This window comes from Pseudorasbora parva, chromosome 1 (genome assembly GCF_024679245.1).
Source record: "Pseudorasbora parva isolate DD20220531a chromosome 1, ASM2467924v1, whole genome shotgun sequence".
NCBI lineage: Eukaryota > Metazoa > Chordata > Actinopteri > Cypriniformes > Gobionidae > Pseudorasbora > Pseudorasbora parva.
In genome coordinates, this window is record NC_090172.1 from 39,339,631 (window position 1) to 39,362,592 (window position 22,962).

At 36.5% G+C, this 22,962-nt stretch overlaps 2 protein-coding genes across 6 annotated transcripts; one reads left to right on the top strand and one right to left on the bottom strand.

Annotated features, from left to right (window-relative positions):
* Positions 1–2,272: 2,272 nt before the first annotated feature.
* Positions 2,273–13,684, bottom strand: atp6v0d1 (ATPase H+ transporting V0 subunit d1). 4 transcript variants are annotated; one of them, XM_067440394.1, is made up of 9 exons: positions 13,474–13,684; positions 11,478–11,649; positions 9,457–9,635; positions 9,189–9,268; positions 8,446–8,523; positions 8,151–8,327; positions 6,331–6,408; positions 6,035–6,198; positions 2,273–2,825 (listed from the first exon to the last, which is right to left on the bottom strand). In XM_067440394.1, exons 1-8 carry the CDS (start codon positions 13,598–13,600, stop codon positions 6,037–6,039), a joined length of 1,053 nt encoding a protein of 350 aa, XP_067296495.1. In that variant the 5' UTR covers positions 13,601–13,684; the 3' UTR covers positions 2,273–2,825; positions 6,035–6,036. The 4 variants fall into 4 exon arrangements, with proteins under 4 accessions (XP_067296495.1, XP_067296494.1, XP_067296493.1 ...); XM_067440393.1 differs by having other exon boundaries at positions 2,273–2,828; XM_067440392.1 differs by lacking the exon at positions 2,273–2,825 and adding an exon at positions 5,009–5,592.
* A 1,155-nt stretch (positions 13,685–14,839) lies between these two features.
* agrp (agouti related neuropeptide) lies at positions 14,840–18,554 on the top strand. Of its 2 annotated transcripts, XM_067450631.1 has the most exons (5): positions 14,840–15,512; positions 16,896–17,030; positions 17,211–17,379; positions 17,800–17,879; positions 18,059–18,554. In XM_067450631.1, the coding sequence occupies exons 3-5, from the start codon at positions 17,265–17,267 to the stop codon at positions 18,239–18,241; spliced, it is 378 nt and encodes a 125-aa protein (XP_067306732.1). In that variant the 5' UTR covers positions 14,840–15,512; positions 16,896–17,030; positions 17,211–17,264; the 3' UTR covers positions 18,242–18,554. The 2 variants fall into 2 exon arrangements, with proteins under 2 accessions (XP_067306732.1, XP_067306742.1); XM_067450641.1 differs by lacking the exons at positions 17,800–17,879; positions 18,059–18,554 and having other exon boundaries at positions 14,840–14,982; positions 17,211–17,224.
* Positions 18,555–22,962: the final 4,408 nt, after the last annotated feature.

Genomic DNA, 22,962 nt, shown 5'->3' on the forward strand with positions numbered 1-22,962 from the left:
AGGGCTAATGTTAAGGTAGGTGGTACATGTCAAATGTACATCCACATTGGCCGGACCCAGTGTTTCCCAGCAAAATATTGCCCAGATCATTACAATTCCTCTACCACGCATTCAGGTCAGGTGACTTCCCCAGGTAAACATGTGCTGTAAACGAAAACAGGACTCATTGGAAGGCAACCTTCTTCCACTGCTCCAAATCCAGTCCCGACACTCTTGTGCAGGTGCTTTTAAAAGTGGACAGGGGTCATCTTAGGCACTGTTGGCTTAGGCTATGTAATGTGATGCACTGTGTGTGTGACACATTCCTCCCATAACCATCATTACAATTGTGTGCGACTTGTGCCACATTAGACCTTCTACTGGCTTGGACCAAACAGGATAGCCTTTATTGCCATCGTGCATCAATGAGCCTTGGATTCCCAAAACTCTGTTGGTCAAAACCCTGTTGGATTCCCAAAACAACAGTTGTCATACCTCGGACCACTGTTGGTATAATGTTTCACCACTGCTGACCAGGAGCAACCCACAAGCCCTGCCATTTCACAGATTCTCTGACCCAGTCTCCTTGCCATAACTATCTGGCCATTGTCAATGTCGCTCAGATCTTTGTTCCTGTCCATTTCTCCAGCACCCAACAAGTTGATTGTGAGAACTGACTGTCTGCTTATGATCTATCCAGACCTTATTAAGCGGCCTTGTTAGGAGATTAACAATATTTTGCTTCTGTGACAGGTCAAAAAAAAGGTTTTATTAACAAAGTTCAGAAGGAGCACATTCCGTTAATTAACCTAATTATCCCAAGAGGAGCACATTTAGTTAACCAACTCAATTAACAATAAGAGGTATATACAGCAGACTTACACCTGTTCGTTTATCAGGAACCCCACCCAATCTCCTTAATTCTAGTCCTATTCAATTCTAGATAACTATTCTAATATCAACTAAGGGGAATACTCTGGGTTCGGGCCAAAATCCCTTCCCCTGGACAGCACGCCAAATACACATAACTTGATCTTTTAACAACTCTCAGAAAGGATTTTTTTTTTTTTTGGACACCAAAAAATACATCTAAGGGATGTTGATTTACAAACAGAGACCAGAATCAAAACTCACATGAATGTGCAAAAAAAAAAAAAAAAAATGCTGAAGTTGCAGTCAGTTTCTGCTGTCTTTTCACATAAGTAACAACCAGGAGAAGAATGAAGAGGAGAGAAGAGGTCACTCTGACAGCGCCCTTTAACTTCTGTGGAGGTCACACCACAAAGGGTCAGTATCCTAAGGCAATGGTAACCTAAACTTTTGGAGGGAAAGTTTATGACTCTTTGTCTTTGAGCATGCTGTTATAAATTGATTAGGTGTTGATGGAGAATTCTTAGGTGTTGATGAAGATTCTTGCAATATTAATATGTTTAGGTATCAACATCAAGCATTTAAAATAGAATTAATTAAATAGTCTAATTAAAATAGAAATTCATAGATATCAAATATAGTATATAGGTGAGGATACATTAACTAGTGGTTATATTATAAAACATGCATGAAACAGTATACAATTAGAAAATAAATTATATAAGACCAATAAGGTTTTAAATTAATGGAAGTCCTTATGGACCTCACGTGTATTTCCGATGGCCTGTGACTTCCACATTTTTTAACCAGTCTTACAAGGGACCTGTTCTGTCCTTTCGGGGGGTTGTCACAGCCAGCTTGGAACCTTGTTTTGTGGTTGATTAAGAGGGTTTGCTGGATTATTCATTAAAATAATGAATAATTGCGTCTGATTGATCCATCCGCTACAATAAAGATGAGATCCAGTGTAGCACTTAAAGTAGCTGGTGGACATACCACATACTGATTTCTACTTTTGACACTGAAATACGAAGCATCATAAATTATATTCACAAGACCATCTGCAGTGCTCCTTGAATGAGTTAAACTCTCAATGAACATGTCATCATATTCCAGTTCACGTTGTGTGCTTCAAAGGCCATTGTGTTCCCTCTGTTTGTTTGTTTTGTTCTTTGACTGTGGGACACAATTATATTGTAAACAATGTATAGCATATTTCTTCCCAGAACTTGCCACCGGGGCATTTGTCAGATGGCCAAGCGAAATGAGGGGCACAGAGGGGCTTAAGACACATGCAGATCCAATACAGCAGCCTTTGTTAGAAATACATTGATGGGGGCTTAATGTTTTGGCTGCGTTAATGAGTAGAGAATGATCTGGGGAAACTGTGGTTATGTATCATTAATTACATCCACGCAAATAATTAACAGTTTGGCAACCACAGCACAATTTTAATGGCATCCCACTATAGATTCTCCCACTGGCTTATTGGAAACGAGGCCATGACCTTGAACAAGCATTTTTTTCAAATAATTAAAACATCAGATTCAATTATGCTATTCTTCATGTTCACTTTCGCAGAATGCCACCCTGCATCTGATGCAAGCTTTCACAGAAGCTTTGCATAAGCATAGGACTGTGTAATGTCATTTAATATGCAGTGACAGTAAAGCAGTTCCAGCCAGTATAAAGACACAAAGGCTACAGAGTTTTAAGGAAGCCTATATGTTGCTTTGTAAGTGGCGGTCAACGGGTACAAGTCTGCATACATCAGCCCTCGACTTCTCTTCTCATTCACTGCTTGACAAGGGCCCACAAAAACATCATTAGCACGCTATTTTTGCTCATCTGGTTTCCAACAGAGATCTTCTTGTCAAAGAAAAAGCCCATGGAGTTGATGCTGCCCAGTGCACTTGTAATAATGCCAGTCAAATCCCAGGGCATCAGTGAGGGTTGTGCAACCAGCGAACCATTTCCTGCTAGTGCAAAGGAACACACAAAAAATTTACTTGTAACTACTATCAAATGTATCTGCACCCTGCATTTTATGCAAACTCATTTTCTATGCATCTTCCTTTCTTCACCAGGAAGTATACTAAGATAAATGTTTTTAAAAAAACATTGACATCTGGTGATCGTTTTTCCTGTACAGCAGGTGACACTGCATCACAGTGTCTGCCCATATTCTTAAATATCATCTTTATTGCAGTATATAATTAGAGCTAACCAAATGCTTGTCCTTCTGGGTACTAGGAACACTGCGACTACCATGGAAACACTATAACCGTTTCCTAGTATCAGCAAAAAATAACCAAAGGCATTTCTCTGAACATCTTAACATCGGCCTCTCACCACTCATTATGGGGACGTGTCCAGTGAAGGTGAAGAGCGCATCATCCTGCTGAACTGCAGGGATTCGAAATCCAATTAGAGAATGCATGCTTAAAGTCTCAGTGACAGAAGATGCACTTGGCACTCTTTACTCTACTGTTTACTATGCTTTAACAGTATAGTAAAGACATTACATCGCATGAAGTTAAAGGGATGGTTTACTCAAAAATTAAACGTCTGTCATTATTTACTCATCCTAATGTTGTTCCAAACCTGTATGCATTTCTTTCTTCTACAGAACATAAAAAGGACATATTTTGAAGAAGGTTGGTAACCAAGGTTTTGGTGAGCAATTACTTCTTCCACTCTACGGACAAAACAAAAAAACTGAAATATTTCACAATATATTTGTCGCGTTCCTACAGAAAAAAGAAAGCCCTACATGTTTGGAAGGAAATGAAGGTAGTTATATAAGATGGTGTTCCTGGAATGTACGATGACGACACAACAGTAACTTTGCACATGTATCTTCTAATTTATATCAAGTCCCATGTTCCAAGTGTGTGTGTATTGTATTATATATATATATATATATACACATATACATATATCCATCCATATATATCCATACACACACACACACACACACAGCATTAGATCTAGCTGTAAATTTTTCTGGAAACAGAAAAATTAACAGAACTACAGTAATTGAATTAAGTAAAAAGTAATATTCCAGAATTAACATTGGTCAAAACAACTACATTGCATATTTACAACTCTAAATAATAAAAACGGCTGGGGGTGGCAAATACTTTTTTTCTTTTTCCCTAGGAGTACTACTGTGACCTGTGCTTGTGTGACAATAAGAGGATAAACTCAGTTTAAACTCATTGTGCTCTTCTCTTGGCTGCGGTGACATGGCTGCTATGATAATTTGCATTCAGAAAGGTTGCTAGAGTCCAAACCATTTTCTGCCTTCTGCAATAGGTCCAGAGCACTGCGGCACTAAAAGGCTGCGATTGTTTGCAGTAATTAAGCATTTTAATGAGGCCTGAACCTTAATGTTTTAGCACGTAGAAAGAGCGAGGATGGGGTCATCAGGGAGTGATCCAAAGCCCCATCAACAACAAAAATTAACCAAAAAACCCCCCTGATGAACTGATGTTCATCCAAACAGAAATGCAAACTTCAATGTACTGCGTGGGTGTTTAGAACATTTCAAAGCCTGAAGACAATTTCTTATCCAGTGTTTTAAAACACAGATAACCAGCCTTTCAACTACATGTTCAAACCACGTCTGGTATTTACAAAAGTGTGACGCTTTGTCGGTAAATGGCTGGCACGGCATTCACATGTTTAGGTATAGCTTAGCTTCTGGCAGAGTACAGAGAGCAACACTGCATTAATTCTAACATGGCATCATTAGCCCCAGAGGCCTCTCGTGGGATTTGGCAGATACTCATCTTCCTGTGCACTAGAACACCACATGCTTAAACTTCTCAACACAATAGTACAATGCTTCAGACTAATTATAATCATAAAGAATACCTTCAGTTTGTTTTGGAAAGTACAGTAAATCCTTTTGTTTTTAGTTGAATGTGTGTCCGTAGTAAAATTTAAATAGCTAAGTCTATGCCCAATTTGTCAAGTCCAATCCAATCGCGCCACACATTGTTGACAGATGATTGGGTCCTTTGCACCATCTTGTGGTGGATAATGCAACTACTGTTAAATCAAGCTAGATATCTCCATATGCAGTAGTGACTGTTCATTGAGCCTCATTTTCTCTTAAAAGATAGAATTTAAAAAAATACAACCACAGAATTACTGTATGTATATAGATATAGATTTCATTTAGATCACTTAAAACACAGACAATATGGTTACAACAGTACAATAGATTTAACATTGCAAGCAGAGGGCAAGGTCTTTCTTAATACTAGATCCATTAGACCTCACCAATTCAGCTGTCAATCATGAAATATGATCTACTCCATAAATTATGTCAGCACATATTTAAGCACTAATTTACAAATGTCAAGCACACAATTCTCATTTTAACAAACATACATCATGAAGAGTCTATACACGCAAAAAAAACATTTTCATGTAAATCCCCCACACTTCTCTTTTTTTAATAAGGGTAATCCTATTGCGCCTTAATCATGAAACGCATGCAAAACAACTTCTCTGTAAATCAACCATAAATCCATTCTTGCGTAAACCATGTTGTTGATTTGACTGGAACAATTTACACAAGAATGATTTTTACACAAAATCTGTCCTGAAATTCATTCTGCTCGTTTCATGAATAAGGAGTTAGACAACTGTCTAGATCAGAAGTGGTTCTCTAACACTCATCAGATGTGGATACTGGATCTTCTGAGATCTCGAGTTCAGAGAGTTTATAATCTGAAAATGTACATAAATAATAATGATGATGGAATGCATGTTTTCCCAGCCTTGCACAGGAAGAGTATGACACAATAGATCTTTTAGTTTTGCGTTTCACTAAAACAACTCCCTGCATTTCTTAACTTGCAACGGGCTGTGATTGCTTTCTAGGTGACACTGTTACAGTCACGCCATTGACATAACATTGACTACTTTTATAAAACTTTTCATTTAAAAAAAATCCTAAGTTTTGAGAGGGAATGCAAACTGCATTGCTTTGTCTTTTAGACAAAAACAAATGATCCTTTACTCTAATAAAGACAATCACAAAGAAAGGTAAGAGTGGTATAGTGCAAGAAACAGGGAGGAGACAGAATCATCATTTTTTTCAAACCTCAATATAACAGAGCACAGTTAATACATGCCATGTGGATTCTTATTCAAGACTAATATTAAGTACCATTAGAATATGGGGATGTAGTTGTCAATCTTAGCCCGGTGCCTTTGGGCGATACACTCTGCAATCCACACAATGTTCCGGCACTCTTGTTCCTTCAATTTGACGTAGGCATAGAACACGCTAAAATGAAACTGGTTCAGGAAAGCCAGTTTATTCAGTTTCACCTGCAAACACATAACCAACATTCTCCCATTAGCAAAGAATTTTCAAAAGGACACATTTGCTAAAATCAAAAAATCCCTGAATTACATGAGATTCAATGAAGTAGCATTCTATCTGTGAAAACTCATGCTGACCTCATGTTCAAAAAAGCGATCTTCAAGGGTTTTGTCTCCCGGGTTGCTGCCAGCACCTTCAAAGAGAAGCTTGTATTCCTAAAGCAACATAAATTCAGTGTTAATCCTCAAATCATTTTGATGGCCAAAAATACCAGACACACTCTATGAGAACTTTACATCAAAAAAAAAACTCTTTGGTATTAAACTAAAAGAACAGTTCAGCCAAAAATGAACATTCAGTCATAATTTGATCATGCTGTCTATGGGTGTGTTCACACTTGTGTTATGTTTGACTAGGCTTGTTTAGTCCAGAACAACAACAACAAAAAAACTTCAGTACTAGTCTGTTAAAGCTGCAGTAAGGAGTTTTAACTTGACCTCACTCATGTACATTAAATAATAATGTACTGGCCTGCAGAAAGGTACAGCAATTGAATAAAGTAATCAAATGTAAAATAACGGCATATTTAACTGTTTAAATGAAAGATTAATCCTTATTAAACTTACAAAAGTTATTCAATCAAGAGAAGTGAGTGATGTCCTTTTGTTTGACATTAAACAGACAGCAGTAAAGGCTACTGCCCCTTTAACACCTAATGCGTTGTCTTTCTCAACTGTATACAGTTCACTTAAGCCATATACAAACTATGTCTGCTTGGATACTCATCAATATAGACATGTTGACATACTTCTTGTGTGAGTTTGTCCGTTTAACCACAAGACTTGAAAGAGAACTCAATATTTGTGCGCTGTATGACGTGTATGTGCTTTCGGATGATGCACAGAGACAGATCTTTTCATAGCGCGCGCGAGTCCTCATTCGCATCTTCTGGAGCTACACGCGTGTGATGACGGCAAAAATGACTGCTCATATTCGAACATACAGCAGCACTCGCATGCATTGATCAAAGTTTACAAAGAGGTGAAACAGTCTGCTATTTTTATTTACCCACCACGGTGGCTGGTAGGTAAAACGAGTTTACCCCTCACAACTCAAAATCACCCGCATTTGGCTGGTGGCGGGAGCTAATTTTCATCCCTGGTTGTGAGGTAAAAAAACATACCATAAATACTGACCGATTTCTTGCAGAAACCAATCATTTTGTGTCTTAGGATATCAATGTGTTGCCACGAGCCACAGGGTTTAATATGGATTTGTATGTCTATCTGTTTTTTACTCTTATAGTGACACCCCATTGACATGCATTTTATACAATCAACAGTTAAGAGTTAAAAATGTTCATTTATGTTCTACTGAAGAAACAAACACATCTACCTCTTGGATGCACTGGGGGTAAGCAGATAAACTTCAAATTAAACATTTTGGGAGAACTATCCCTTTAAGCATTTAGATTGACATCCTCAACACCAAACCTAAAGGCATATGAATACATTCACAACCTGATTGGTCAGTCAAAACAGCGCAGGAATCCCTCCATCAAACAAACAAACAAGCAAACAAAGATCTGCTGAGAGGAAACACAGGTCTGATGCTTGTACTAAACTGCGATGGCAAGATCACGACTATGACAAGAAAAAAAAGGCATGCGTGATCATTCTGTCCTTTTTAGGGTTTTTAGTTGTATACATGTCTTTGGTGCATGTTGCATTCATATTTCATTCAAAACCATATCGGAGTTTGTTTGGCAGCAGAGCGAGACCCTGCTTCAGTGGCCTGTCCACTTGTTTGGCGCGAACCAGGGTTTCACAATTCTTCAAATAAATCGCATTAACGGAGCAATCGCACCAGGGTCAGTTTTAATCGAAACAAACATGCCAATTGTGAACACACCTTATGAAATGTACGTTTGCACCCATTTAGGTCTACAGATACCTACAGGGTAATATTCAGCCACAGCTTTGACCTGCTCGTAATCATCTGCACGGGCCAGCTGTGCTAGACCCTCTGGGTAGAGCTTGCCACAGTGAGGGAAAAGTTTCGCTCTGTCTTCTTTGGAGAGCTCCGTACCAAAGGAGTTAATGGTAATGATGAAAGCCCTTCTGTCTGCTTCAAACTGATACACAAACAAAGTTTTGCTTTAGCTACTAAAACACTGAAATGCATCAAAAACAATTTAAAAATCCCATTAGAATATTTTTCATTGTACTTGTCTTCTACAGACATTTACTCACCTCCAGAATTGGACACATTGTGTCTGCGGTTGTTCCACCCAGTGATGAACAGAACTTATAGAAAGCTTCAAGATAAGCCTGGAGACACAGACAGGAGATCATGGTTAAAGGCCAGACTCTATTAGAAAGAATACTGACACATATTGCTGGTAACACACCCAGCATTTTTTAATCCTACTGACCGTATTGCTAATTTGTTATTATTATTATTACCACCACAATTTTTTCTGTCATTATTTCTTGTGTTCATCTTATCTTACCGTACTATTTATATTCTGACCAGGTTTACATTTCACTTTAAGTTGTATATTTTGTATACGTGTATGTGCATTATATATATATATATATATATATATATATATATATATATATATATATATATATATATATATATATATATATATATATATATATATATATATATTATATAACTGTGTATATGACAAATTAAAATAAAAACAAATATTTACTGCATCATATTTCTTGCTCAACAACACTGCTGTTCAATAACGTTTTTGTAGCCAAGTCTTGGTATTTGCCTATACAGAAATCAATCTGTAAAAAATATTAATTGGAGTAAATATTCTGACTAGCCCTTGTCAAAGTTAGATTAATACCCAGCTCGCACATAATATCCAGATAAACCAGCCAGTTTCTGTTTTTAAGCATATTTGTCATGCCATATGAAATTTCGAATGAATTTTTAAGATTTACGTCCCAGTATTTTCCATCGCAAGGCTGACCTTATATAGGGTGTTGCGAATTATTTCAATGTTCATCTCATCCAAATCCTGCTCAGAGATGCAGTCCTGAAAGAAAGCAGCTGAAACAAATAGAAACAACCATTAACTGTGATGTTGGGATGAGCACCTTGGTATTTAAACATGTTTTGGAGATTTGTAAATGCAGGCAGTAAATTACAAGAATCGCCACCCAGTTACTTTCTCTGGCCTCAAAACTTAAAGTGAATTCGATTCATGTGTTAATTTTTTTATATCAAGATTGTCGTACCAAGTGGTGTATCCACCAGGATGGCGTTATAGAGCTCTGCTGGAGTCTGGGCAATGTTAACGGCCTCCATCTGTTCGAAGCTGCCAAGCGGATGGCACTTGGGCACCAGCTCAGAGATGGCCCTCTGATGCAGAGTTCCAGTGATCAAAAGGATGACGTTGTCAATCATATAGCTGTATCTAAAAAATAATAAAAAAGCAGCATGTCAGAAAATAGCTTAATAATGGGTCCTTAGCAGTGAAATATTTTAAAACATGGAGATTCATTAAAAATCTAGCCGACAAAACCTATTTTTATTGTTTCCCATGTGGACATCTAGGTCCCAATCATTTTCGCGATAATGGAATTGCGGAATCTGCATATTAACACGGAATCTAGTGTTAATGCAGATTTTCCCGGAATTTTACATATTTGGAATGAAATACTGTTTTGTGTGCGAGAAGAACGTATGTCTGGAGAAAATGCAGACCGGGGGAAGCAAATATGGGTGACACAATCCCTCCCATCATTTCAGCCCCCCCTTCAAAACAATGAAAGTATGGCGAAGTTGGTCTCCACGGCTCTGCTTTCGTCAGCGAAAAGGTTAAGAAACTCGATGTTCACGCCGGTTTCACAGGCAATGTGTTTTCGTGTATTTTATTTTTATTTTTCACAGTGCTGGATAACATATGGTGATTGTTAAACACACAGAGCACTTCACTACATGATTTCATGGTGAAATGTGTTATTTTTCAGCTTTAAATGTTTTACTTAATAGTACTGTTTGGGAAAGACGATTTTTGTGAAAAAATTAGTTCTTTTTTTTTTTTTTTACTTGAAAGAAAAAGCTAATGGAGCACATTCATTTAAACTTATATAAACAAATATAATGTATTTTACTGGAAAGTTTAAAGCTCATAACCATGAATATTTTGTTGTGACTTGAAGTACAGTGTTATGTGCAGTGTTATGTTGCATCTTGTAGTATTTGTCCTAAAAAGTAAATGTGATGTTTTTTACCTGAATAAATTTAAGGTCATTCCTACTTTATGTTTTATGTTCTATTAAATTGTTAACAATATTAACATTAAAAGCACATTCTTTTTACGACTAAAATAAAAAATAAAAAAAAGGAAAAAAAGGAATTTGGGAAAAAATTAAACGGATTTTATAGGGCCCTAGACATCCGTATAAATAAATTTGCATGCCACCTCAGTGATAAAACTTGTGCATTCGGATGGTGATTTATTCACGGTGGAGCAGCGAGTTTTGTGATCCTGAGCATCTGGGAACACTACTCATGGGGTCAGTCGAATTATTGTCTGCTGAAAAAATGTCATATGCTGACAATAATAAAAATAAAATCATATTTAATTTAATAATAGGAAATTTAATTATTTAAATCTCCTTTTTTTAAAAAAAGGAAAATGAGCAGAAATAATGTAATCGCCTACATTGCTGCAAATTTAACCTATATACCAATTACTGCCGAAATAACGGCTCATTTCAAATTTTTACGTGTTTTTCTTCTCTTTCTCTTTTGAGCGGTGACGAAAGATTATTCTTGTAAATACTTTCCAGCATTTCAGTAATAAAAGTGTAGGCTATAGAGCTTTAAAATGCATCCATATTACAGCGAAGCGTAACGATACGGTGCTCTGCAGTGGTCAGAAAGGATATAAAAGTTAGTTTTGATATCTTCTTGAAAACTCTCGGACGGCAATTAAATCACCACACAACCTTGATGTTTGTCAAAAAACAGTTGGTAATTCTGCCGGGGATTTTTACGCGGGTGGTGGGAGACAAAAACACTGACATTCTGGATTCGGACGGCAATAAAATCACAGATTAGCCCATGTAAATGATGAAACTACCTTACGACCCCACCAGAAACAATTACTGTCCAAATAGGGCTAAAGCAAGCAAAATTTTTCCTGGTTATGAATATTCACTAAATCCAATATAAACATACTTGTAAAATACAGCACTATATTTGCTAGTCTTGTGCAGACTTGTCCACTTTGATATCTGACTTCACTCACGTGATGAAATCCATGAAGCTGGCCAGAGGCTCATAAGACTGGTTCCTCATATGGCGGAACTCAACCACCATCTTCTCCTTCAGCTTGTCATCAATGACGGAGACAGTGAGGGGGGAGGCTTCATTTGCCAGGAAGCTTCCATAGTCAGTGCTCTGCAAATGAAGCTTCAGGTCTGAGGAGAAATACAAGCAAAACCTTTAATTATTTAAGAAAGAAAGAAATTGTAAATACAAATTCTTATTCTTCAATGCTAAAGGGTTGTGCTCTGGAAATAATTTATATTTAACTCAGAAATATCTGTACACAGTTTCCAGTTCCCTAAAACAGGCAAAAATTCCAAGCGAGTCACTTGTCATTGATTCTTAAAGGTGACAAAAATTAGCTATAATTTATATATATGTTTTTAACATTAAGGTTATTAAAAAAATTATTTAATTGTAAAGTGTGAAATGTTAGGCTATAATACAGCACACCATTTGTACAGTATAGGTTTTACAGTATAGGAAATATTATTAATAAAGACTTCAAATCTACAGAATGTTAAAAGAAAGGTGTTATTTGCTAAACAAATTGCTAATCGAAACAAAGAGATTAACAATAAGTTAAACTGCATGGTTACAACCAGAAACATACAGTAACATATCTTTCAGTTTTTTGTTTTGTTTTTATGGAGATAATATAATTTAAACTCTCCCAAAGGAATGTATCTGATTGAATTGATTAAATAAATTAGGCAAGTTTTCTTACCCAATTTTACAGATACAAAGAAGTTGGAAACATCAACAAAAGTACCAATTTGGGAGCTACCGGTAGTTGGATCAATATTATGCAGATTGTTAAAATGTACTTCTCTTATTTTGTGAGAAATTCAGTATTTATCAGGGAGAAGCAAAGCTCTTTTCCATATATATATATATATATATATATATATATATATATATATATATATATATATATATATATATATATATATATATATATATATATATTCTACATCTAATGGATGTGTAAATAAACTATGCAATTGATTTAGATGTTTATTATTTCTTTTGGTTTATCCAGAAGGCTAGATTCAATACATTTTGGTTATCAATATTTTCTCTCATTGAAGCAAATGTTTGTTGTTGTTTTTAGGAGGGTTTTTTGTTTGTTTTTTAAATAAGAGGAAGTAAACTGCTGGAAGAGTAAAATCATAAAAAATCTAATTATAATGCCATCAGTACATAATTGACGTCATGACACACTGTATCACATGACCAGCACCCTCAACTATCATTCCTCAAATCAGACCTGCATATTTCGTTTATTAAATAATAATAAAAAAAGGCATATTTACTATTTATCACGATCATTGCTTTAAAAGGATCGAAATCTATGACTGGCTGGTCTTAATTGAAAAACGAGGTTGATATCAGAACCGATGATGCCCTGGTAACCATCATACCGTCAGGTTAAACCTAAACGCAGGCCTTTTACATTAATACTGCTCTAGTACATCGTTTTAAATAGAGCCATGGTTTAACCTTTGCGTGCGATCGTGTAAAATAAATACGTAAATAAACATTAGAAAATAGCTGATACATTAAATGTAGCTGACAGCACCACAGTTAGCATGTATTTTTTAATGCTCTTTAATTAGAAAGTAATATAAGTTAATGTAATTATCAGAGGGCTTCGTTTATTTACTTAATATCACAGCAGAGGAACATGGGGAATATAGGGATGTAAAAACTGAACTTAACCTGCAGAAGGGGATTTAGACGCTCGGAGGCTCTGTGCTGGCTGAAGAAACAAGCTAACTGACATTAGCTGTGCTGCTGTTAACTTATATGATGATTTATGAGCGAGATAACATAGCAATGACAAAATACGGTCTTGATGCGTCTTTAAATGGGATTACATGTCAATAACGACACGCAACTGCATGTGAAAATGTCGAAAATGTAAACCGACACATATCAATTAAGCTAGCATCCTACACACATATTCGACTCACCTTCCAGAGTTTCACACTGAACAAGGTTTAAATAATCCGCCTGAGATAAAATACCAGCCTTAAAACCTCTCACCAACCCCTCCAGATAGCCATTATCCACATTAAAATATAATTCAGAGAAAGGCATGGTGGAAAACAATAAGACGAACTGTGTGCTAGCTAAAGATAAAGCAAGCTGTACGTTAGCTCTATAACGCAGTCTGGAGTGACAGGGTTGTCCGATTCGAAAATGATTTGTTCTTCAGAGTCGGATCTTTTTAATCAAATATTTGAACAGATTCACAAAACAGGTCCGAATAATTCAATGAGCCAAATACTGGATTGTTTACAACTTGATTGTATGGCAGTTTAATCAACAAACATAAGAAATAGTTGGTTTTAGTAAAAATCTAAAGACATTTTAATTTTGTTTATTATAAATGCAAACTTTCAAAATTTCTACATTACTTTATGTAGCTGAATCCTAGTTGTAATAAACTAAACTGGGATACTACAACATAATAATACATAACAATTAACAATTATTAATACAATTTACCAGCAGCTAAGAATCGTTTTGAAGCAAGAACCTTTAAATCGAGCGGTTGGAAAGAACCGATTCTTGGAAATGAGTCAGACTTCCCTTAACTGAATGAGGGAAGTTGCGATTACCCGGATGGATACATGCACACGCGCGCGCACGCACACACACGCTCATGTGACTGCGCACCTGACCGTCAGACCCAAGCCTGCAGTCTCCCTCTCATTTACTGAAGCTTTCGCGCCTCGATCGCCCCCCGGTGACCGGTCCCAGTATAGCCGCCCCTCTGTGTTTTCTAATGGACGCGAGGCAAACGAAATAATAAAATTACACTTCAAAAATGTTTTCCCCAAAGTTAGTGTATGTCACTGAAGGCAGTTATCATCACGATGATTTCATTTCAGGTGTTCGTTTTAAAAATAAGTTTAGTTTGAGTTAGTTATTTGATGCTATAAAAACGGGGGGTGTGACGTCATGATTGACAGCTGAGACTGACGGCTTCTCTGAGTGAAGTTGTCACTGAGGCACTAACGGACTTTTTTCGGAATTTTTGGGAGCAGATTAGAGCTTTAGCTTTAATTTCTACATTTCCATAACTGTTTATTTCACACCAACATAATTAATTGTTCTGCATCTGCGAGAGTGTGGGCGGGCTTTTGATATCGCGACTGTACTTCCTGCTCTACTTCCTGCGCTCTACTGCGCAACTCCGGTCCCGAAATCGCTACTGCGCAGACTCGGTCCCAAGATGTCCGCGCCGTGCAAGGCCGCCTGAAAGCTTCAAATATGGCAAGCGGAAACGGATGATGTCGAGTCGTCCATATTTTTTTACGGTCTATGGTCAGACCTTAAACACTGATCTCAGACCAGCTCTACACAACATATGGCTGCAAATGGATTCAAGTATAGGTATCGTCGGGACCATACCAACGGAAATCTCGCGGGAGAGTGTGGTTGAAGTTCAAGCCGCGGTCGATAATGCAGTATCAGTAAGCCTAATATTAGGGGTTACTTAATCAGCTCCCTACAGTTCAGTAGTCAGGGAAGTGATCAGGGAGTCAGCCCATTGACTTATGTCCTGATCAGTTCCCTGACTACTGACTGAACTGTAGGGAGCTGATTGAGACGCACGCATACCTCTATAACGTTAGCCTCTATAGCAGGCTGACATTATTGGCCAAATGATTATTAGTTGTAGTAGGCTATTATTTGTGTCTTTTTTATAATTATCTAGGGGTAAACAGGTGCTATATAGGCTATCTGTAAGGTCTGTATTTCCTACTTATTTAAAAAAAAAAATGTATATATGTAATTTGTTTTTATTTGTGTTAAATGGTGACCTCAAACTAAAGATTCCACATGGATTGTTTGTTTGTTTGTTTAAATGAATGTTTGGATTGGTTGCTCAGCAAAATTTATTTATTTGAATTATATATGCACCCATCCACCACCAAATTCTATGTTTGTTTGTTTGAGGCACTCAGACCAGCGTCTGAAAGAGGTACACTGAACATTGCACGTACGTACCTATAAGTTATATGGAGAGAATTGTCCAGATGATGGTGTTCACTGGAAGATTAATTAATGTATATTTTGGAGAATTAATAGATTTCTGTGAATTTGTCATTGCCCTCTGATAAATTATTTTTGCTGCTAAATTAAATGTAGATAAATTGTCTTTCCACTGAAACACTCAGTCCATTATTTCTTCAAATGTGGTTTATATTTTCCAGAGAGCAGGATATGAACTGAAATCATCTTAATTCAATATTAGACGGCTAAAAGCTTGTCAGGGTTTAAAATAGCATCAATTATTTGTTGAAGAGAGGTCTGGTGACAGTTAAGCACTAGGCTACTCACATTATATGTTAGCCTGACCGTCTACTATGCCCTAGAGTCCTTGTACATCAGTCTTTCAATAAACTAGCAATTATTACTTGGCCTGTTTGTATTATACAAAATTATCTGAATAACACATAGGTTTCTGTTAAATACACATTCTAGTTTCCACTTATAAACCATTCTGACCTATCTGACCGTACAAAGATAAGTACTCAAAGTTCTTTTTCATAAACAATTTGATTTCACACAAATGGATGCTGTATTGCGTCATCAGCAGTAAATAAGCAGGCTGAAGTCATCAGCTGATTGTAGATCTATTAGCTTCATAATGAATTGTTTACTGGTCAGTATACTGAGCATTAACTATAGGATGAGCATGACATAAATGTAGTTATCTGAAGTGCAAATGCAGTGCTCAGCTCATGTTTTCAAGCCTTTCACAGATTATTGTACCAAAAAGGGTTTTAAAATACAAAAACATGTTTCAATCCTACACTGTAAAAATATTTAAAAGTAAGTTACCTGGTTGCCTTAAAATGTTGAGTTCATTGAAATTAAAAAATTGAGTTAATGCAATGAACATTTTTGAGAATCGGCAACCTTTATTTAAATATTATTAAAATATTTTGTAAGCATATTGGATAATTGTGTGTGTTTTATTTGTGATTACGCAGTGAAATTGTGCTATTTTCATGATTTATCACATACAATTATATTTTGAGTTTCTATTTATTTAACCAATTTGCTTCATTGTATCAACTAAAAAATTTAATTTCAATAAACTCAACATTTTAAGGCAAGCAGGTTACTTACTTTTTTAAGTTAAACCAACAACACCAACAACAAAAATGCAAGAGATTTACTAACTAGCAATTAATTGTTCATACCTATTATTTTATACATTTAACATAAATTGAACATTTTAAAATCTGAAATAGGTGTTTTCAGATTTAGTTTCTTATATTTCAGCATTTTTTTACATATTATAGTAATATTCCATCAGACACCATCATCCAGCATATTCTGTTTATTTATCTTATCCTGTTTTGATGTGTTGAAGTGGTTTTGTGAGGCACAAGAGACCACACCTCCATCCACTGATCAGCACCATGTGTCCCTCACCTCCCAGCTCAAGGAGCCTTATAAATCAAGGAGTCTTGTGCAGACCCTCAGCCTGGGACGTGGAACACTGCAGGTAGGTCAAACATACATACTTAACTGACACGTGTATGTGCGAGGGTATATAGATCCACACATACATATTGAATGGCAAATACACATCTTCTACATGCATACAAACATATACACAAGATTTCAAACAATCTTCAGTCTGTATTTTCAATCTGTATTTTCTTCACTACACTCTCTTTTTCAGTGAATACAACCAAATCACTAAAAGTGTGGCTGAAGTTTATCTTGTTGAGTTTAAATGATTATGATGCTGAACACAGCGATCTTATGCTGTTTTTTGATAAATGTCATGGTGATGGCATCACATCCAAACCTGAGACGTAGTGAACACACTTTTGCTCTGTCTGACTCAGGTAAGGTTTCCTGACCGATATTATTTTGATTTATTTATTTTGATTTATTTCATTATTTATTTTTGTACTTATCATTTCAGATGGCCCTATCTTTAAAAAGTATTTTTTGTTGTTGTTGTTTATGCATTTTAATGTAATTTAATGCACTACACATGTTCACCCATCTCTTATATGGGATATTTTATCAGAATGTTTTTTTTTTAAAATGTAAAAAAAATTGTTTAATAAATAAGTAAAATAATTTCAGTTCTTAAAGTGGATTCTATTTTATCTAGACATTATCTTTACATTTTGATCATTATAAGGAATGCATAATATTTATTGTGTAAATCCTGTGTAACATTAAGTGTTAAATTAGTGCATTTCAAATTGGACTGCTTTTTTGTGTTTTTGGCAAATGTGTGTATTTTTATGTCATAGACATACTACCTGTAGTGGAGCACCTTGAAATAAACTCTGCAGAAGAAAAACTGCTAGAAGATTTTGGATCCTATGAAGAGGTGGTTCATTTATATTTGGCTTTCATATTTAATAACATGTAACTTACAGAATTTATGTGTGCCATCAGGGGTTTGTGTCCGAATGTGGTACACCAAATGACAAACAAATATTTTAGAATCTTCCTTTTATTTTAATTAATCTTAAGTATTTTTGTTTGGTTTTGTTGCCATTACCACAGGATCTGGGTAAAGCTGTACGACTGCAGAGAAGAGGCACACGCTCCCCTAGCCGCTGTATCCCACATCAGCAGTCCTGCCTAGGCCATCACCTGCCCTGCTGTAACCCCTGCGATACATGTTACTGCCGTTTCTTTAAAGCCTTCTGTTACTGCCGTAGCATGGACCACACCTGCAAAAACTAATATGCATAGAGCCCAATTCTACTCTGAAATGGCTAATGGTGGCTTAATGTTTACAGTTTAAACAGCTATAGAATGTATACGTGGATACTACTGCAAACATACAGCCTTACACTATCCACAGAAAAGTTTCATATAGACCAAACAAAATGGTTCATATTGTTTAATAAAGCTGCACAAAGCATAGAGTGCACATTTTCTCTTAACAATTCAGATTTTTATTGCTGCAGTTTAAGGTGCAATTTTATTGCAATTTTAAGGTCAACTCATTATCTGAAATATTTTGTATATATGCATTCAATAAACTCTTATTGCATATGTGTAGAGTATTAACTGAAAGAGCTATAAAAGGTATCAAACAAACTGACATTAAAGCACATCACACATACACTGAAAGGCAGAAGAAAAACTGAGGGGAAAATCTATGCTTGAAAAAAAGCTTATGAAAAAAGACAATGAAGAACCCAGTTGAAAAACAAGGTGACAGTAGCTCAGGATAACATCTGTCCACAAAAAGTGAGGAAATCAGGTAAAATCTTAGGTATACGTAAATCCACAGTGACTTATCTTAGCCCACAGCCACAGGCACATAATCTAAAAACACAGTAAATATCTACAGGTAAGCTCTTTTCTAAAGCGTTCTCAGCAAAGAAGGTGAGTCCATGAAACATTTCAACAACACGGCCAGACAACAAGTGAGTGCAAGTGCAAACGGGTGATAGGAATACAGCTTAGGCCTAATCAATCAGTGAAAATTTGAAAACATGACCTGACACATGGAACATGGAAGAAAACATGGAAGAAAAGGTTATGTCATATACATGACAATGATTTACTAATAACAGAAAAGTTCTTCCGTTGCCTTTTTCAAGAGAACATCGTTGTCAAAACAATCCCTGTTCACACAGATCGTTGTATTATTATGTATGCCAGGCCAGTAGTTGGCGCTGTCACTTTGTAAAGAAATGGTGTTGTGTAAACAACTCCACAGACAGGCTAAACTGAAGGCTAAGGAGCTGTTTACACGACACCTTTTTATGTGTTTTTGCCGTTAATTTAAATAACAATGACAATTTTAAAACGCATGTTTTTGAAAACGATAACGCTACTGTCTCTGTGAAAACTACAAAAACATAAATGCATGAAAACTATGACGTCATGCTTATTACGTGTTCAGTCTATCGGCACATTTTTTCTTTACGAAGTGACCTCACAAACTACTTGACTGCCATGCTACTGTTTTCGGTTCTCATTATCCGTGTGAACGGGGATGGTTTTTGGTATTTTTGTAAATGTATCCTAAAACACAAACAAAGCCTTATCAACATGATATACAGTCCCTGACAAAAGTCTTGTCGCTTGTGTACAAATTGACCTAAAGTGCCGCTGAAATATATTTCTAATCAAGATTTTTTTACAAGAAATGGCTCATTTTAATCCCACCAGCTTTTGTGATAATGTTTCAGTGAAAAACTAAACTTTCAAAAAGTATTCTAATATTCACTGCTTGGTAAAGCCAATTGAGTCAATTTTTGCAAAGACATAAGTTTTGTCACCTTGTCATATGAGCTTCACCTGTGACTAAAAATGGATCAATTAGGTCTCAAGTGTGTATAAAAAGAACCCCAGTACACTAGACCTTCACATCAACTGCAACTAGACTTCTGCAAACATGCCTAAGATTCACCCAGAGACTAAAGTTTTGATTATCAAGAGGCTGAAGACCAGATCCACTGCTGATGTGGCAGACACCTTCAATGTGTCTCAGCGTCAAGTACAGAGGATAAAAAAAAGATTTGAAGAGACTGGAGACGTTTTTGACAAGCCCAGGTCAGGCAGACCCCGCAAGACAACTGCTCGAGAGGACCGTTTGTTGGCTGGAAAATCCAAGGCCAGCCCATTTTCCACAGCAGCAGAGCTCCACGAGACCTGGTCACCTGAAGTCCCTGTGTCAACCAGAACTGTTTGTCGGTTCTGTCTCGAAATGGCCTCCATGGTCGAATCAGTGCCCAGAAGCCAGCACTAAACAAAAGACAATTGAAAAACTGTGTGGCATTTGCCAAGGCCCACAGCCTGCTAAAAGGATGGACGCTGGAAAAGTGGCAGAAGGTGGATTTTTCAGATGAATCTTCTGTTGAATTACACAACAGTCGCTGCAAATATTGCAGGAGACCTACTGGAGCCAGAATGGATCCGAGATTCACCCAGAAAACAGTGAAGTTTGGTGGCGGAAAAATCATGGTCTGGGGTTACATCCAGTATGGGGGTGTGCGAGAGATCTGCAGGGTGGAAGACAACATCAATAGTCTAAAATACCAAGAAATCTTAGCTACCTCTTATATTCCCAACCACAAAAGAGGCCAAATTCTGCAGCAGGACGGTGCTCCATCGCATACTTCCATCTCCACATCAAAGTTCCTCAAGGCGAAGAAGATCAAGATGCTCCAGGATTGGCCAGCCCAGTCACCAGACATGAACATCATTGAGCATATGTGGGGTAGGATGAAAGAGGACGCATGGAAGACGAAACCAAAGAATATTGATGAACTCTGGGAGGCATGCAAGACTGCTTTCTTAGCTATTCCTGATGACTTCATCAATAAATATTATGAATCCTTGCCAAACCGCATGGATGCAGTCCTTCAAGCTCATGGAAGTCATACAAGATATTAAATTTGGATCTCACAGCACCACAACTTAATTTGCTAACATATTTTTGTATTTGCTGTAAATTTGTTTAATTTCTGTATAGGCGACAAAACTTTTGTCTTGCCAAAATTTGACCTTTCCGTCTTGATTAAATGATAAATATTTTTTCTGTGAACATTATTTATTTCAGTGCATTAAAACATCATTTGGGAGGGTTTTAGCTTTTCATATGAGCTATTTCTAACACCAATTAATTAATTTAAAGTCAGGTTAATATCAGGTATTTCTAGAAAATAGATAAGCGACAAGACTTTTGTCAGGGACTGTATAGCCTACTGGGTCAGGGTGCTTCTTAAATGGAAAGCTGCATCCTAGTGACTAGTGAGTGGGGAAAGGATTGGTTAGAAAAAAAGCAACAAAAGCCCAGCATTTATGGGAACTACTTAAGAGCAGAGGTGTCAAAAGTACTGGCATTCATTACTCAAGTGGAAGTATAGATACTAGGGTTTAAAAATACTTTTGTAGAAGTTAAAGTATCAACTCAAGCTTTTTACTTAAGTAAAAGTGTAAAAGTACTGGGTTTCAAAACTACTTAAAGTATAAAAGTAAAAGTAATGTAAGGAAAAAAATGCCATTAAAGACAAAAGCTAAGGCCACACAACACGGGGCCTATAGTGCTCTACCCCACCTCCTCAAAAAAACATTTTTCTAAAGGCCATAATGACTATAATGTTATATTAAAATGTTAATGTTGAAAAATTTGGGATGCACTGGCTACCTGTTTCAGCCACATATACCCATTGAAAATGTATGCATTTTAGTACAATGGACATATGTGTACTGCTGAGCATGTTTCCTGAAGCGGAAGATATGATGTCTAGTTGCCTATAAGTTATGAATAACCTTTATCGGAATGTAAATGTAGGCTACATGTGTGATCAGTGTTGCCAGATTGAGTCGACGCTTTAGAGCCCTACGGGCCCTGACTTTTGCACCCCTAACCTCATACCCACTGTCGGCCGCTGACTGCTTGGTTGTCACTTTAAAAAAAATTAACAAACAAACAAATTATCCAAACATTTTTCTAAATTAACTTTATTAAAGAAACTAAACGAAATATAACTATTGGACATTACAAACAAAGCTGAACTATTTTAATGACTGCAGGAGTGTGTCATAAGAAGGATTGTGCAGGGCTCAAAGCAGTGGCGCCTCCAGAAATTTTTCATAGGGGTGGCCAGATGGGATCACTTAAAATCTTGGGGTGGCACACCAAAACTAGAAACCATAATTTCAGAATTTTATTCTACTGGTGTAGTAAACCGGCCTGTAGCACGTCACGACACATAATTCCGCGTCGTCTTTTACTAAAAAATATTTTTTGACTTATTTACTTACCAGTAGTCTACGTCTTCTAACGTTAACTTCTTTTGAAATTGTTGACTGACGGGCATGAGCTGACCTGTAGCTGTCTGAGCGCACAAAGACTTATTAATAAGTCTATTAATTTATGAGGCTCTTCAGTTCAAATTATCCAGTACCAAAATAATAATACTCTTTATTTTCCAAGTTCATAAATGATTTTCAAAATGGATTTGGAAAAAAAAACATACACACAAAATGACTTGTTTTAAATATAAAATATATAAAAGTCTTGGGCATGTCAAAGATTAGTAACAACTTTAGCTTTGATGCATTGTTAGTTTTTGTGCAGCATCAGATTTTTCCTCCCTCATTTATTGTTCGTGGCTGTTTTTGCCCCATTGACTTCCATTATAGCCACATTTTTTGATTGGAAAGCAATGACACCATATAATCATGCATTTTTGATTGTTGGTGGTTTTCCCAGTTGGGAAGAGGTAAAATGTGTAATTTTTACAGTTGATAACCAGGTGGCACCATTAACCCTTTAGATAGGCCTGTGCTGAAGAAAAAAAAGAAGCTTAGTTTCTGGCATTTGTATAGAATAACTGCATATAAATGAGGGATTAAAAAAAATTTAAATCTGATGCTGCACAAAAACTAACAATGCATCAAAGCCAGTGTTGTTACTAATCTTTGACGTACAAGAATGT

Bases quoted from the DNA above. Each gene is read 5' to 3' on its own strand.
- atp6v0d1 (XM_067440394.1), bottom strand. From the start codon at position 13,600: ATGCCTTTCTCTGAATTATATTTTAATGTGGATAATGGCTATCTGGAG. The intron at 9,636-11,477 runs GTGAGTGAAGTC...ATTATTTTTTAG, and splicing joins AGCTTCATGGATTTCATCAC to ATACAGCTATATGATTGACA. The intron at 6,409-8,150 runs GTAGGTATCTGT...ATGTTGCTTTAG, and splicing joins CTGTGGCTGAATATTACCCT to GAATACAAGCTTCTCTTTGA.
- agrp (XM_067450631.1), top strand. From the start codon at position 17,265: ATGATTATGATGCTGAACACAGCGATCTTATGCTGTTTTTTGATAAAT. The intron at 17,380-17,799 runs GTAAGGTTTCCT...TTTATGTCATAG, and splicing joins TTTTGCTCTGTCTGACTCAG to ACATACTACCTGTAGTGGAG. The intron at 17,880-18,058 runs GTGGTTCATTTA...CCATTACCACAG, and splicing joins ATTTTGGATCCTATGAAGAG to GATCTGGGTAAAGCTGTACG.